The 15,057-nt window shown below is 38.0% G+C and overlaps 1 protein-coding gene across 1 annotated transcript in view; it reads left to right on the top strand.

Moving 5' to 3' along the window:
- Positions 1-731: 731 nt before the first annotated feature.
- Positions 732-15,057, top strand: part of LOC140238617 (delta-type opioid receptor-like) — a 103,435-nt gene continuing 89,109 nt past the window's right edge. The window contains exon 1 of the mRNA XM_072318517.1: positions 732-957. Within this exon, the coding sequence (XP_072174618.1) occupies positions 732-957 (226 nt within the window). The remainder of the gene's footprint in view (positions 958-15,057) is intronic.

Raw genomic sequence — 15,057 nt, 5'->3', positions numbered from 1 at the left:
TAACGTAGTCGATTGTGCACAACTACGTTCTTCGCTTTTGTCACGCTGTCCGTCTTTTGGGGACATTACTTCTCGCTTGGAGAGTATTTTTAATGGGTGCACAACAACGTTAACAAGAAAAGCTCTGACGTGACTCATATAAACAAGTGGGATGTCAAATCTTATTATTCCACTGTTATGGTACATCACCCCCGTGTCACCTGCTCTAAAGGATTGCGCAGTCCTTCAGATTGCTACCCATAGAAAAGAGCTCGGCCATTTGGTTGCACCGGTCACACAATCCTTCCAGTGGAAAATAATATTGTACTCTGTACCTAATTTGGGTACGAATAGTTGACGTAACCTGCCAAGCGAAGCAAGGCGCAACGGTTACAAGGCTGAATTCAGAACCGTTCCACAAAACTCTGGTCTGTAATTCTTTGTAGGCAGTTGACGCAAGTTACAATTAGGGCCTACGCCACGGTAGTAAGCTGTTCGGCTAAAATGAACCAGAAAGCTCCCATATTTGGCAGTGACCAACAGTTGAATCAGATGTGGATATCAATGAGCAACTGCTATTAAGAGCTGGTTGACCACTTTTTGCAACAAATGTCACAGGTGTAGACTGCAGAGACCTTGTTTCTCTTTCCTATCATACTTGACAATCTGATATCAAGAAGGAGCTCGATTCATACCACGTTGGGGGAGGGATAACAACCACCACCGCAAGTGTGTGCCGGGCACGAATCAAAATGACGACAGCATCTGAACTACAATACATGGAAGAATATGAAACGAACTTTTCCGCTTTGGATGCCGACTACGCAGACGTGTACATCGACGTGGGGTTCGAGTTACCGTTCCTCTATGTCGTCTGCTTGTTTGGGTTATTCGGCAACACACTGGTATGCATGGTGTACACCAAGCACAAACACAGACGATTGAACGCAGCCTTGTACATCCTAAATTTAGCGGCAGGTACGTAGTTACGAGTCATAGCATCTAACTCTCCTCAGTCACTATAGCGTAATTATAACCGCCTACAGTAATTGAAATCAGTGGTAAAACTCATCTCAGGCATATATATTATATGGCAGATGTCACTGAATTGTTGCTGACAGAATGTGTGCGGGATGTTTACTTTGACAACGAAAGGAAGTAATCAACCCCGAAAATAAATGGGAGTCGTAATTCTGATCTGTCTGAAATGCCACTTCGCATCAATCTATTATATCATCCCAATTTCTGCGTAACGTGTCCTCTAATTTAAATTACATGTCATATAACACTGAGCAATGATTTTTTTTTTAATACACAAATCACTCTTACACACACGCACACTGCCAAACATCAGATTGATAGATATGATATTTCGAAAACTTGAATAATATTATTGCCTCATATCTTTAATGGAAGAAGAAGATCTTGATTACTGAGGTTTTGTTTTGCATTGAGAAAAAAGTTGTATAATCGTCATGGTAACGACGAGAATCCAGCTTCCTGATTGGCTGCTGCTATGGGAAGTTACCACTCCACCAAGAGTTGCTATATCCAAATATCTCTTATGAAATGAGCACAGATGTCATGTTCAGTAAACAACTCCAGTACGTTCATTATCATCGTGTCATTCATTTTCATGTGCATGTTTGTGTAATGATTTTTGTACTTCGTAACTCATTTTTCCTACTGCGTCTTAAGCACGTTAGTTACGTGAAATTGGTGCATATATAGGTACCCTGTATTATTATCATTATTATTGTTATTATTATTATTATTATCATCATTATTATGTTACATAAAATTCTGATATCAAACATTATGTCCTCTATTCTAATGTGCAAAGAAGATCCGATAATCGCATACTGAAATCATTGGCCATCATGCTCTCCGACATAGAACATATTTAGAATGTGAGGGTGGGGAAAGAAGTTGCAGAATATAGACAAACGAGAAATGAAAAAACAAATCGGGTTATCAAAAAGTTCAAAAAAAGATAAAGGAGAAGAAGGGGAGGAGGAGGAGAAGGAGGAAGAAGGAGAAAATTAAGAGGAAGAAGAAGAAGAAGAGGCGGTGAAAAGTGAAAGCGAAACAGGCGGAGATGAATCCGACTTCAGTTGATTAACATTACTATCCGTACATTCATTATCATTATCATTATTCATTCAACATTATTGGACAAAACACTGTGATAGGTAGTGTACAAAGCGGAACCGTTATCAAAAGTTACACAACACGCAGAAAGTAAAAATCCTAACAAAACATAACAAAAATGTACTTGTTTGGCACAGATTACTGGAAATGAATGATCGCAGCGTGTGATTTACGATAGGCCTACTGCAGATCAGGGAGGTGAGACGAAATAATGATACGTAAATGACTGAATATAACCAGGGAGGTAACACCTCCTTGATATAACTCAACTTACATGAAAGAAAAAAACAATGCAGTTTGTATTATTAATTATTTAATATAATATCGGGGAGAGAAAGAAACAACACAAAAGAGAGGAAGCTTTGCGACCATGTTTGACAAACATATTATCTTCCTCTTCGAGATAGATGAGACGTTTCTAGCTTTCATAACGTCAGGTGGTTGTTCAAAGAAACAGTGGTTCATTCTCCTGGTTAAGGTCCTTGCGTAAGCAACGTTATTTTTATGGCAAATTACTTTTCAGACATCAGGTTTTATTGAGATAATCATTACTTTAAATTATGTAGCCTAATTATGCAGGCAACGTGACAGTATAGTATTTCTTCAGAAAACTTCTTGCTCACACCACTTCTTCATGCTTGAATAAACAGCTAGACAACGAACAACTGTACCCAGCAAAAACCATCCTTGGTGGAGATATAATATTATTTGTTACCCGATACACTCTTACCTGCATGTTCTCATAGCGTCGTGTTGCCTTTGTCGTAACGTACAATGTATGTGCGCGGAGATCGAAATATACACATTTCACGAACATGGGCCACATTTTCTTACCTGCATTTCTAGTTCCAAGAGTGTTTTGTTGCCTTTGTCGTAAGTTCGTAACATGTGTGCGCAGAAATGAAACACGTTTCTTGTAAATGGGACACATTTTCTTACCTGCATTTCTTGTTCCAAGAGCGTTGTGTTACCTTTGTTGTCGCAACATGACTGTGTGCGCAGAAATGGAACACATTTTTATGTACATTGGAAACATTTTCTTACCCGCATTTCTAGTGCTATGAGTTTTATGTTGCTTTTGTCGTATGGCGTGCGCAGAAATGGAACACATTTCTTGTAGGCCTACATGGAACACAGTCATTTTCTTACCCGCATTTCTAGTTCTACACATCTAGGAGCGTTATGTTGCCTGTATGTCATACGATGTGCGCAAAAATGTATTTTGTAAATGGGACACATTTCTTACCCGCATTTCTAGTTCTAAGAACGTTGTGTTACACCTTTGTCGTTACTTTAGTGTGCGCAGAAATGGAACACATTTCTTGAGTATCATGGGACACATTTTCTTACCCGCATTTGTAGTTCTAAGAGCGTTGTATTGCCTTTGTCGTAGCATATCGGTGCAGAGATGGAACACAATCTTTTACATGGAACACATTGTTTTCTTACCTGCCTTTGTAATTCTGTAAAGAGCGTCCGTTGCCTTTTTTTTTTTGTATGAAATGCGCAGAAATAGAACACCTTTTTTTGTACATGGGACACCTTTCGTACCTGCATTTCTTGTTCTAAGAGCGTTGTGTTACCTTAGTTGTCGTAACATGACTGTGTGCGCAGAAATTCGAACACATTTCTTGTACATGGGACAAATTTTCTTGCCCGCATTTCGAGCGTTACAATGTTACTTTGTCGTATGGCGTGCGCAAAAATGGAACACAATGTAGGCTACATTGTGACACATTTCTTTAAATACCAGCATTTCTCGTTCTAATAGCGCTGTATGTTGCCTTTCTTTCGTAAAAGTGAGCAGAGGTTGGGACACACGCATAAACCGGTGTTGTCACTCAGGAAGAGCCCAATAACAAAAAGAGAATGCTGATTTAAAGAGAGAGAGAGAGAGAGAGAGAGAGAGAGATTCTATCCAACTCTAGCTCCTGATAGAAACGTAAGTGAAATAATACTATGCATATAGGTCTTCCACGTGCATGTCTGTGCAAGAGCCACGATAATATTCATAAAACAGAAACATAGGTACTTGCATAAATCAGATATAGGGGCACAGACAAAACAAAATCAAAATGAAAAACACGTGGGTAGACCACTGGAAAAAAGTCATGCTAGATATACTAAATTCTTTTTTTAACACGTAGCGAATTTTTGCTTGACCTATAATACAGCAACAGTTGCTCCTCTATATTATTAAAACAAGGATGTACTTTCCTTAGTACTCATGAAAGAAAATCAACAATAGTGCGTGTAACATCTACAGGTGAGGAAGTTTTTTGCAAGCTTGTCCAGATGAAACATGCATGATTTTGATTTTACAGTGTATTATGAGACTCCTGTATATCAACATTCGCCTCTCCTCCCCCCCCCCCCAAAAAAAGGAAGGAACTTTCTAAATGTTCCGATATAGGTTAAAACAAAGTTTAAAACTCTAGCTACACAAGTGAAATATTCATGTTGGTAGTTCTGAGAGAAACTCATTACTTGTAAATTAATGGTGATCTTTATGAAGGAACGGCTAACAGACAGCAGCCGATTACAATAAGATGAAAGACGCTTATTTGATGATATACCCGGAGCTCCGGTATTTAACCCGCCGAGGACGAGCAGCTTTTTTCATAACACGCACTTCCCATACATACTAAAGACACCCGCCCAAGTAGGCTTCAGGACCAGTCTTCAAAGGCTTAAAAAGAAGGGAGGAAGGCTGAGGTCAATGCTCCTGCCGTGGACTCTGTCGTCGCCCGAGAAATCAATGTCGATTAAAACAACGTGGGGTATATCCAAAGCTTCATCAAACTGTATCCAATAATAGAAATGTCCACTTTCAATTAACGTCTTCTATGGGTCTGTGAACCACCAAATGAAAGTTTGAGCACTTTATATTTTAATATGCATTATTTTTTTTTCTATCCCTATGGGACCGCCTCCACAAATATCAAAGATATTTGAATTGTAAGATACCCTTCCAGACACATACTCTCGATGTGGTATTAATTAGTGTTCATAATTATTTTTGTTGCATTATCCTTGTTCATATGATTATAAAATCTGTGTCAGCAAAGTATAGTGATGTAACTGAATACACAATGCTTTTTAATTTAAAAAAGAGCACTTTTAGTCATCGGAAGTTTTATGTAACCCTTCATCATGTTATTATTGTGTTGGGGTTTTTTCAGCTGGATTGATGGTGGTTAGTGTGCGTGGGATAGGTAAAAGTGTACAATCAGGTGGTGTTGTACCCGAGGTTCAGACGAGAGTGAAAATTTAAAAGAAAACAAAGTTTCAAATGTATTACAAACAGTGCAGATAAACAATGTATTGCCTGTATAATCAGGGTACGTATATTTTCTTAAAAATCAATTTGTTAACAATCATTGGTCCAAAACGTATCCATCGCACTACAGCCGATCATAATTAGTTAGTATCTCAAAGATGATGGGAGATGGCCACTTCCGGAAATGGCCGCGGAGTGTATCGATACTAAGGTATGATATGCTCATGCAATCATGTTGAAACACCAAAATAGTAGCAAAAGGAGCATTGCCTATACAATTTAGGTCAGATCAAACTTAATTTTTTTTTTTTTTTTTGGTGAATAGATACTGTATTAACAAGTGACACGGTATTAAGTGCCTTTTACCATTGTTTACATTCTGAGAAAATCAATGAGTTAAGTCTTCTTACGATTGCGATGGTTTAATATTCTGACAAACCGATGGGAAAAAAAAACACTTGCTGATTTTACATTTCCATGAATAGTTTCCATCTTTTATTTGGTGTCCCGTCTCAAGGCGCAAAACTTGTGCTCCTCTAATTTTATGAGGTCAGTACACGAGAGATGGGCGAGTTATTACCCGTTTGACTCAGCTGATCGTCTGTTCATGATATACAAGCTGTATTTAGACGTTGCATTTCTTCCCGCCCAAACCTGGAAGTCCTTATCGATCGATAGTGCCACGATTTCAATCAGTGTTTTCATTAAATGCACAATAGCGGAAGGCATTGACCAGCACGTAATTTATATTACCCGTATGCATACCCAGGCCTCTTCTTGCCAAGAATACCTCTCCTAATGAAAACGACTGATTAGTCCTTAAACAGCTGCTCATTTCGTCAGACCCCTTGAAACGTTCGATAATGATGATCATGTATGCATTTGGTTTGATGTAGTTTTGTTCCCTCTATAATGCAAAAGTGAAACTGTCCTGTACACAAAAGACTCAAAGCGGGGGAAGTCATAACACAGGTGTTTACTCTGCCTCATTCCTTTTGACAGATAGCAAATCATTTTTTTTTTCGAACTAGCATATTCTTCTTCAATGTGGTCCTGTAATCAGGAGTGGTATACATTTTAGCTAACACATCTTGCTCTTGTTCCCTCTGAACTTGCTGAATATTTCTACACCAAAAGTATGATAGAAACCATAATACGTGCTCGAAGACATTATAATTTGTACAAACATGTGGTCAAGTATGATAGATGTTTAATCTTTCCCGATCAAAGAGGACATGGTTTTTATCCTTCTCCGTTCATACTTCTTTATTCTTCAACTTTTCATCTATTTATTTAACATTTGAAGAAATCGAAATTCTGAATAACCACAAGACTACATCTAACATATTTTACATAAATGCTGTTGGATTATTTTCCTGTGTATTCCTCCCTGTAACTTTTATGTCTACATAAGATACAGAGAGTTTGCAAAATTTATAAACTGATATTGAGTGTTGATCATTCCCAGTGAGGTAGCTAAGGATTTTGACGACAAGAAAAGGTCATGAATGGACTGTCTTAACAACCTTCGGGTCCATATCGTTTGGCTTTGCCAAGTGATATGCTGTGTCTTGGTCAATGGATTTTTTTTTTTCTTTTCTTCAATTTTCATGGAGGCAATGAACACAGCGCATGTTTGTCGTATAAACCATGAGACCCGGGAACAGTATTAAGGTACTCCACAATTAGGTCATATAGTTAATAACGATTTTTTTTTTTTTTTTGAATGATATTGATTTGTTCGTGCTATCCAAGGACGACACTGGGCGTGCAGGAAGGCATAGTACAAAAGGAGAATTCAGTGATTGCTTTTAAATCAAAACAAAATGATATAAAATCGATATACTCCACCAATGATAAATTACCCATTCAAGGATAAATAAGCCGTATGGGCATCGATAAGGACAAGTCGAGCGTACGCGGTAGAAGTGAAAAATTAATGTGCGGCTTTAGTCATATAAATTCTTGGCATGATTTTAAACTATACATTGATATCGGTTTGACATAGATTTCTCCTTTTTTTCATTTATAGATGCTCTTTTATTTTTTTATGAGATCTGGGCCCTGTTTTATCAACAGATAAAATCGATTTTAAATTTCCTACCACACAGGCTGCCATAGACTTACAGTTGAAATCCACTATTAACTCTTCATAAAACAGGCCCTGATGTTTCCAGGTCCAACATTTTACAGAACGCTTTTAAATCGGGAGTTAAAATTTTTAGATATTTATTCCATTATAATTATAGTGCTGCCACTGCTTACAACATTGATTTGATTTTTTTTTTCCTACGGGGTTGTAGCTTTCGTAACACCCACATGACCGACGCCTATTTGCGCACGTGGACAAAACCATTTCCATTTATTAAGTGATAAAGTGAAACCACTTGGTCACGCCGTTCTTCCAGTGCGTAGGTGTAAAGCAGATGCTATAATGTGCCAAATGAGTGTCCGCGAGGCCTCCCCACGTATAGGCCTATAAAGCTTTGGTCAAAGAAACAAAACCACGGCGATGTGCCTCCTGGTCCGGTCATGATGGCAGTAAACCCTGCTAGGCTAATCACGTTTATTGATGGTCGAAGAACAGCTAAATTGATGTTTTCTCGTTGCTACGAGAGAGCAGATTGAGGCTCAATAATCTTGATTGTGGGGCCCATCATTCTCGCGTATAGCCGCAATCAAAGCACCATGGTCCACGGTAATATCTGCCCTTGTCCATTAACCACCTTGATTGCTAAAAAATCGATGACTAACTTGTAAGTTTCTCAGTACTGGATTTGAGTAAAGGCTGTCGAGAACAAGGGCATTGCAACGTCTTGATCATTGAGCAATATTGTAGGTCATGGCACAGCCGACTGAATAATGCAATACCATTACAGTTCATGACTATTGGCATATAATGGTTGATTCACGATGGCTCATGCGTGATTTACAGGGAAATAATGAATGATGATATATCATTTGTCATTCCTCAGATTCGTGTTAATAATTATTGATGTCCTCTCACAGATATCGACCTCCTATCGCAGGCAGACGTTAGAGACATTTTTTTTTCATTATACTGTATTGTTCATAAAATCATACAATATACGATGCAGATAATAACGGCTAACATCAAACAGATTTGTATTAGCCAGTTATACGGTTTCCGGAAATATAACGGGTATAATAATAATAGACAATTGAACCTATACCATAGACATATTATACTAGTAGTCACACAGGCAACATCTTACCCACATGGCATTCTCCTTGGTGACAACTAATACGAGTCGGAAGGTTAAAGTATCCGGTGTCTAGGACTGCGAAAGTGATGCATGATGGCTTATCACTAGGCATGGAAAGGTAAAGATTTCTCTTGAGAGCGTTTAAATTCTAATATGGGAAAGGAGAATATAGCCTATCGTATTTTTTAATATAACAGAGAGATTGAAAGAACAAAACCTTCAAATGCACTTCGTTACACACTGATAGAAAAATAATGATGAACATTAGTAAAGCAGAACAACAAAATGGGAGAAAAGGCTGCAGAAACATCATTTCAAAGTAAATGATGAACTGCAGCAAGAATTAACTTGCTACGAAGATGATCAACTGAATGGTTGAGGAACGGTTTACAATTACTGTGGTGCTACAAACTGTATTTCTCTTGGGAAACAAAGATAAGGAGACATGAATCACATTCAATGTTATTATCATTATTATCATTATTATTATCATTATCATTATCATTATTATCATTGTTATTATTATTACTACTACTATTTTTATTGTTGTTATTATAATGATGATGATGATGGTGATTATTATTATTATTATTGTCATCATCATCATTATTATTATTATCAACATTATCATTATTTATTCGACCAGGTAAAGAATATAGGATATATACCATAAACATTGCAAACATGAAACAAAAACCAGAATGAACATTACAAAGGAATACACTGTACTGTAATACGCAAAATGAAAATTAAATGAATGGAGACAACATGAGAGTCGGGGCACACAAAAGTAAAGACATAGCATTTACCATTGCCCGTGTAGGCAATATGCTGTGAGACATGCTGTGAGACATGGTAACTGGGCAGGACACACTTTTGTTTTCGCAGGAAGTATTTAAGAAGTAAGGATTTTTGGTATCGAATTTTCTCATGGTATAGCACTGTCCATTCTCTAGTGTACTTGGACGAGATTTTAACCCACGGCGTCCTCTTTAACTTACTTTTGTAAACAAGAGTACCCCGGAATTGCTGGGGTGATGATTATTAAAAAAAAAAAAAAAAAACACTAGAAATGTCGCTTTGGCGACTGGTATGCCTCCGCCATAATGCATGATTTTCCCAATAGGTCTAGATAGTATATGTGGACAATGTGTGATTACATTTTCACAAAATTGGCAAAATATTGAAATGACAAGTTTGTCACAAATGTGCTGAATGTTCACCTTCCTTGACCTAGGTTTAATTGGATGAATAGGAGAGCATGTATCTAGGGATTTAAGGACTTTAACTCGACTTTGACCCATTCATACATTTAGGCATTGAGTAATTTTCAAGGTACAGGTGTGGAGAAAAAGTGCAATTTCTGAATTGAATAGTAAATTGTTACCATTTTCATCTGGCCCTTGACCCTAAAATTCATAAGATAATCACTTTCAGGTAGAACATGCATAATATGTACTAAGTTTCAAGATAACTTGAGCCACTTCCGAGATATGGAGGAAAAAGTTAGTTCAGTACTTTCACTTGATCTTTAACCTTTTCACCTTTGAGGCAAACAAAGAAGAAAAAAAAAAACTTTCCAGAGAATTTCTATTAGGTTACACATGTATGCATACACTAAGTGTAAAAAAAAAATAACCCTGCTGGCATTGCATGATAGGAGGGAAATAGTAAAATTTTGAAGTGTTGCACTTGACCTTTGACCCCTGACCTTTGACCCCATGAACCCCACATTCTCTAGATAATCACTTCCAGTCAGTATATGTATATACTATGTTCCATGAAGATACCTTGAACAATTTTCCAAGGTATGGAGAAAAAAAAAAAGAAGTTGTAATATTTTTACTTGACCTTTTGACCTTTGACCTCATGACCCAAACTTTCACCAGAGAATCTTAATTGGGTAATGCATGTATACACTAAGTTTCAAGAAAATATCTTCAGGCATTCAATAGATATGGTGGAAATAGTGAAATTTTATGTATTTGACCCTGACCTTTTGACCTTTGACCTTTGACCTCATGACCCAAACTTTCACCAGAGAATCTTAATTGGGTAAAACATGTATACACTAAGTTTCAAGAAAATATCTTCAGGCATTCAATAGATATGGTGGAAATGGTGAAATTTTATGTATTTGACCTTGACCTTTTGACCTTTGACCTTGAGCATGTGCACCCAAAAGTTGATAGGCACAACTTCACCCCCTAATACACATACATGCCAAGTTTCATTAGGATACCTCAACAGGTTTTGATAGTTACCTTGTCCACAAAATTCATTACGGACGGACGGAAGGACGGACAGACGGACGGACGGACGGAAGGACGGACGGACGGACGGACGGACAACCCGAAAACATAATGCCTCCGGCACCACTTCGTGGCGGAGGCATAAAAAAGAAGGCATAAAAAAGAAGAAGAAGGAAAAGTGACAACAAAGCTATACCATGGATAGATGAGACCATATAGATTATAACAATTGGTGCATTGTAATTTTTTATCACTTTTTATAATCATCGTCATCTTTCATAATCACAAGTATTGTTATGAAGTAAGATGTAAGAATTCCTGGAAATCATCTCGATGGTTGCACAATTATGAATATGAAGTCTATTGAATCATCGAGATTGGCTATGACATAATATCATACATTTCATTTTTTACTTATTCCGTGCACATACTGTACTCTGTGGACGTCTGTCTGTCTGTCTGTCTCGGGTTATGTGTGTATGTGTGTGCAGGTGTGTATGTGTATGCGTGTATGTATTAATTGTGACGCATGTTCGCGTGGGCGTGGGGCAGAGGAGTGAGGGAGGGGAAAAGTTTAAAAGAGTTTGTTAATTACAATACAGTGAATAAACCAAACTTTGAGTTACCGGGTATATACAAACAAGTGGAAAGACTTGCAGTATCCATCAAATCAAACAGAGTGTATAGTGACAACGATTGTTATTCATCATTTGTTATTCATTTTATAGAGTGGTATCCATTCATAGCGCTGCTTCAACTGGAATGACTTTCTGTATAGCAAGTCATTTATCTAATGAACATATCTATGATGCATCACTTAGATCAAAAAGATATCAACCTGAGACGTAGATGGCGCTTTCAATTCAAGTTGATCAAAAAGAAACAAAGCTTGCATACACATGCACGCAACACGCACACACACGCACACACTCATTTTTTTTTCTATCTCCCCCTCTTGTCCCCCTTTTTCATAATCACTCTCACTTTTCTACTTTGTATCTATAATACTTTGTGATATGACGGAGAAAAAAAAAATCGCTGTTACAACCATTAAAGAGACATACGCGGTATTTCTACTATACCTTATTGAATCTGTATACATGCATGCTACGCGTCCTCTCGAAACAAATCAATAGTGCAGGTTTTCACGCCTTGTCTAAATTTAGGAAAAATCAGTTTTGTCTTATTTCGACAATGACTACATTTTTTTTTTTATTCGATTAACAGCCCTATCTGTTCATCCGAGGGAAAAAGACCCATTTCTAGATTAAATCTTACATGCGTCAGTGCTCCACACCACTTCACCGTAAGTCATATTCTGTGAAGATTTCAGTTACACGCAGAAATCACAGAAGAGCATCCTCCCACGGATTCATTTTGTCCATTAAAATAAGAAAAATTACGATCTGAGTGTATAGACAGAAAGGATTTTTGTTTTAATTTCCCTTTTGAAATCCCTATATACTACTTTCTGGTCTGTATCAATGCATTAATTGTGATCAAAATAGTCTCAGAGAGCACACAGTGCCTCAGTAAGTATTGCAATTGCGTTGAATCCCTTCCTATATGATATTCTCGTTTTAACGAAAGAGCAACAACTATTAATTCCCCCTCCCCTCTCTCATACACACACACACACACACACACTCCTGTAATCGACCATAAGGGGACAGTTTATCTTTTACAGTTGACTGGGGACCAATTTTCACACAGATACACACACAGAAAGTGTACATTCTGGGGACGTGCATCTTGGATGAAATGTGAAAAAGTGGGGACGATTTTATTTTTACATCCATCTGGGAACTTATACTTCAAAAACACACATTCGTAAAAATGTGCAATATGGGGACAGTCACCCAACATTTTGGGTGTGTCGAATGGGGACGCCTGATCTTTTATGACTGATTGGAGACCTGATTTCACACAAATACACGTGTACACAAACTGGAAGTGTGTGTTATAAGGGGACATTGTGATTCTTTCAAGTTGACTGAGGAACAAATTTCACACCGACACATCTTCTGAAAATGTACATTCTGGGGATGTGCATCGTGGATATGTGTCCTGTAATGGGCCATAAGAGGACAACTTGTTTTGTACTGTTGACTGGGGACCAAATTTCACCCAAATACACACACAGACAGTGTACGTTCGGGAGACGTGCATCTTGGATAAAATGTGAAAAAGTGAGGACGATTACATATTTACATCCAACTGGGGACTTATACTTCAAAAACACACATTCGTAAAAATGTGCAATATGGGGACAGTCACCCAACATTTGGGGTGTGTCAAATGGGGACGCCTGATATTTTATGACTGATTGGAGACCTGATTTCACACAAATACACGTGTACACAAACTGGAAGTGTGTGTTATAAGGGGACATTGTGATTTTTTTAAGTTGACTGAGGAACAAATTTCACACCAACACATCTTCTGAAAAATGTACATTTTTGGGATATGCATCGTTGATATGTGTCCTGTAATGGGCCATAAGGGGACAGTTTATCTTTTACAGTTGACTGGGGACCAATTTTCACTCAGATACACACACAGAAAGTGTGCATTCTGGGGACGTGCATCTTGGATGAAATGTGAAAGAGTGGGGACGATTTTATTTTTACATCCATCTGGGAACTTATACTTTAAAAACACACATTCGTAAAAATGTGCAATATGGGGACAGTCACCCAATATTTGATGTGTGTCAAATGGGGACGCCTGATCTTTTATGACTGATTGGAGACCTGATTTCACACAAATACACGTGTACACAAACTGGAAGTGTGTGTTATAAGGGGACATTGTGATTCTTTCAAGTTGACTGAGGAACAAATTTCACACCGACACATCTTCTGAAAATGTACATTCTGGGGATGTGCATCGTGGATATGTGTCCTGTAATGGGCCATAAGAGGACAACTTGTTTTGTACTGTTGACTGGGGACCAAATTTCACCCAAATACACACACAGACAGTGTACGTTCGGGAGACGTGCATCTTGGATAAAATGTGAAAAAGTGAGGACGATTATATTTTTACATCCAACTGGGGACTTATACTTCAAAAACACACATTCGTAAAAATGTGCAATATGGGGACAGTCACCCAACATTTGGGGTGTGTCAAATGGGGACGCCTGATATTTTATGACTGATTGGAGACCTGATTTCACACAAATACACGTGTACACAAACTGGAAGTGTGTGTTATAAGGGGACATTGTGATTTTTTTCAAGTTGACTGAGGAACAAATTTCACACAAACACATCTTCTGAAAATGTACATTTTTGGGATATGCATCGTTGATATGTTGATATGTGTCCTGTAATGGGCCATAAGGGGACAGTTTATCTTTTACAGTTGACTGGCGACCAATTTTCACACAGATACACACACAGAAAGTGTACATTCTGGGGACGTGCATCTTGGATGAAATGTGAAAAAGTGGGGACGATTTTATTTTTACATCCATCTGGGAACTTATACTTCAAAAACACACATTCGTAAAAATGTGCAATATGGGGACAGTCACCCAACATTTGGGGTGTGTCAAATGGGGACGCCTGATATTTCATGACTGATTGGAGACCTGATTTCACACAAATACACGTGTACACAAACTGGAAGTGTGTGTTATAAGGGGACATTGTGATTCTTTCAAGTTGACTGAGGAACAAATTTCACACCGACACATCTTCTGAAAATGTACATTCTGGGGATGTGCATCGTGGATATGTGTCCTGTAATGGGCCATAAGAGGACAACTTGTTTTGTACTGTTGACTGGGGACCAATTTTCACACAGATACACACACAGACAGTGTACGTTCGGGAGACGTGCATCTTGGATAAAATGTGAAAAAGTGAGGACGATTATATTTTTACATCCAACTGGGGACTTATACTTCAAAAACACACATTCGTAAAAATGTGCAATATGGGGACAGTCACCTAACATTTGGGGTGTGTCAAATGGGGACGCCTGATATTTTATGACTGATTGGAGACCTGATTTCACACAAATACACGTGTACACAAACTGGAAGTGTGTGTTATAAGGGGACATTGTGATTTTTTTCAAGTTGACTGAGGAACAAATTTCACACAAACACATCTTCTGAAAATGTACATTTTTGGGATATGCATCGTTGATATGTTGA

The sequence above is a fragment of the Diadema setosum genome, chromosome 15 (assembly GCF_964275005.1).
Source record: "Diadema setosum chromosome 15, eeDiaSeto1, whole genome shotgun sequence".
NCBI classification, from domain to species: Eukaryota; Metazoa; Echinodermata; class Echinoidea; order Diadematoida; family Diadematidae; genus Diadema; species Diadema setosum.
Note: the sequence above shows the minus strand (reverse complement) of the source record. Positions and strands in the feature narration are given on the sequence as shown.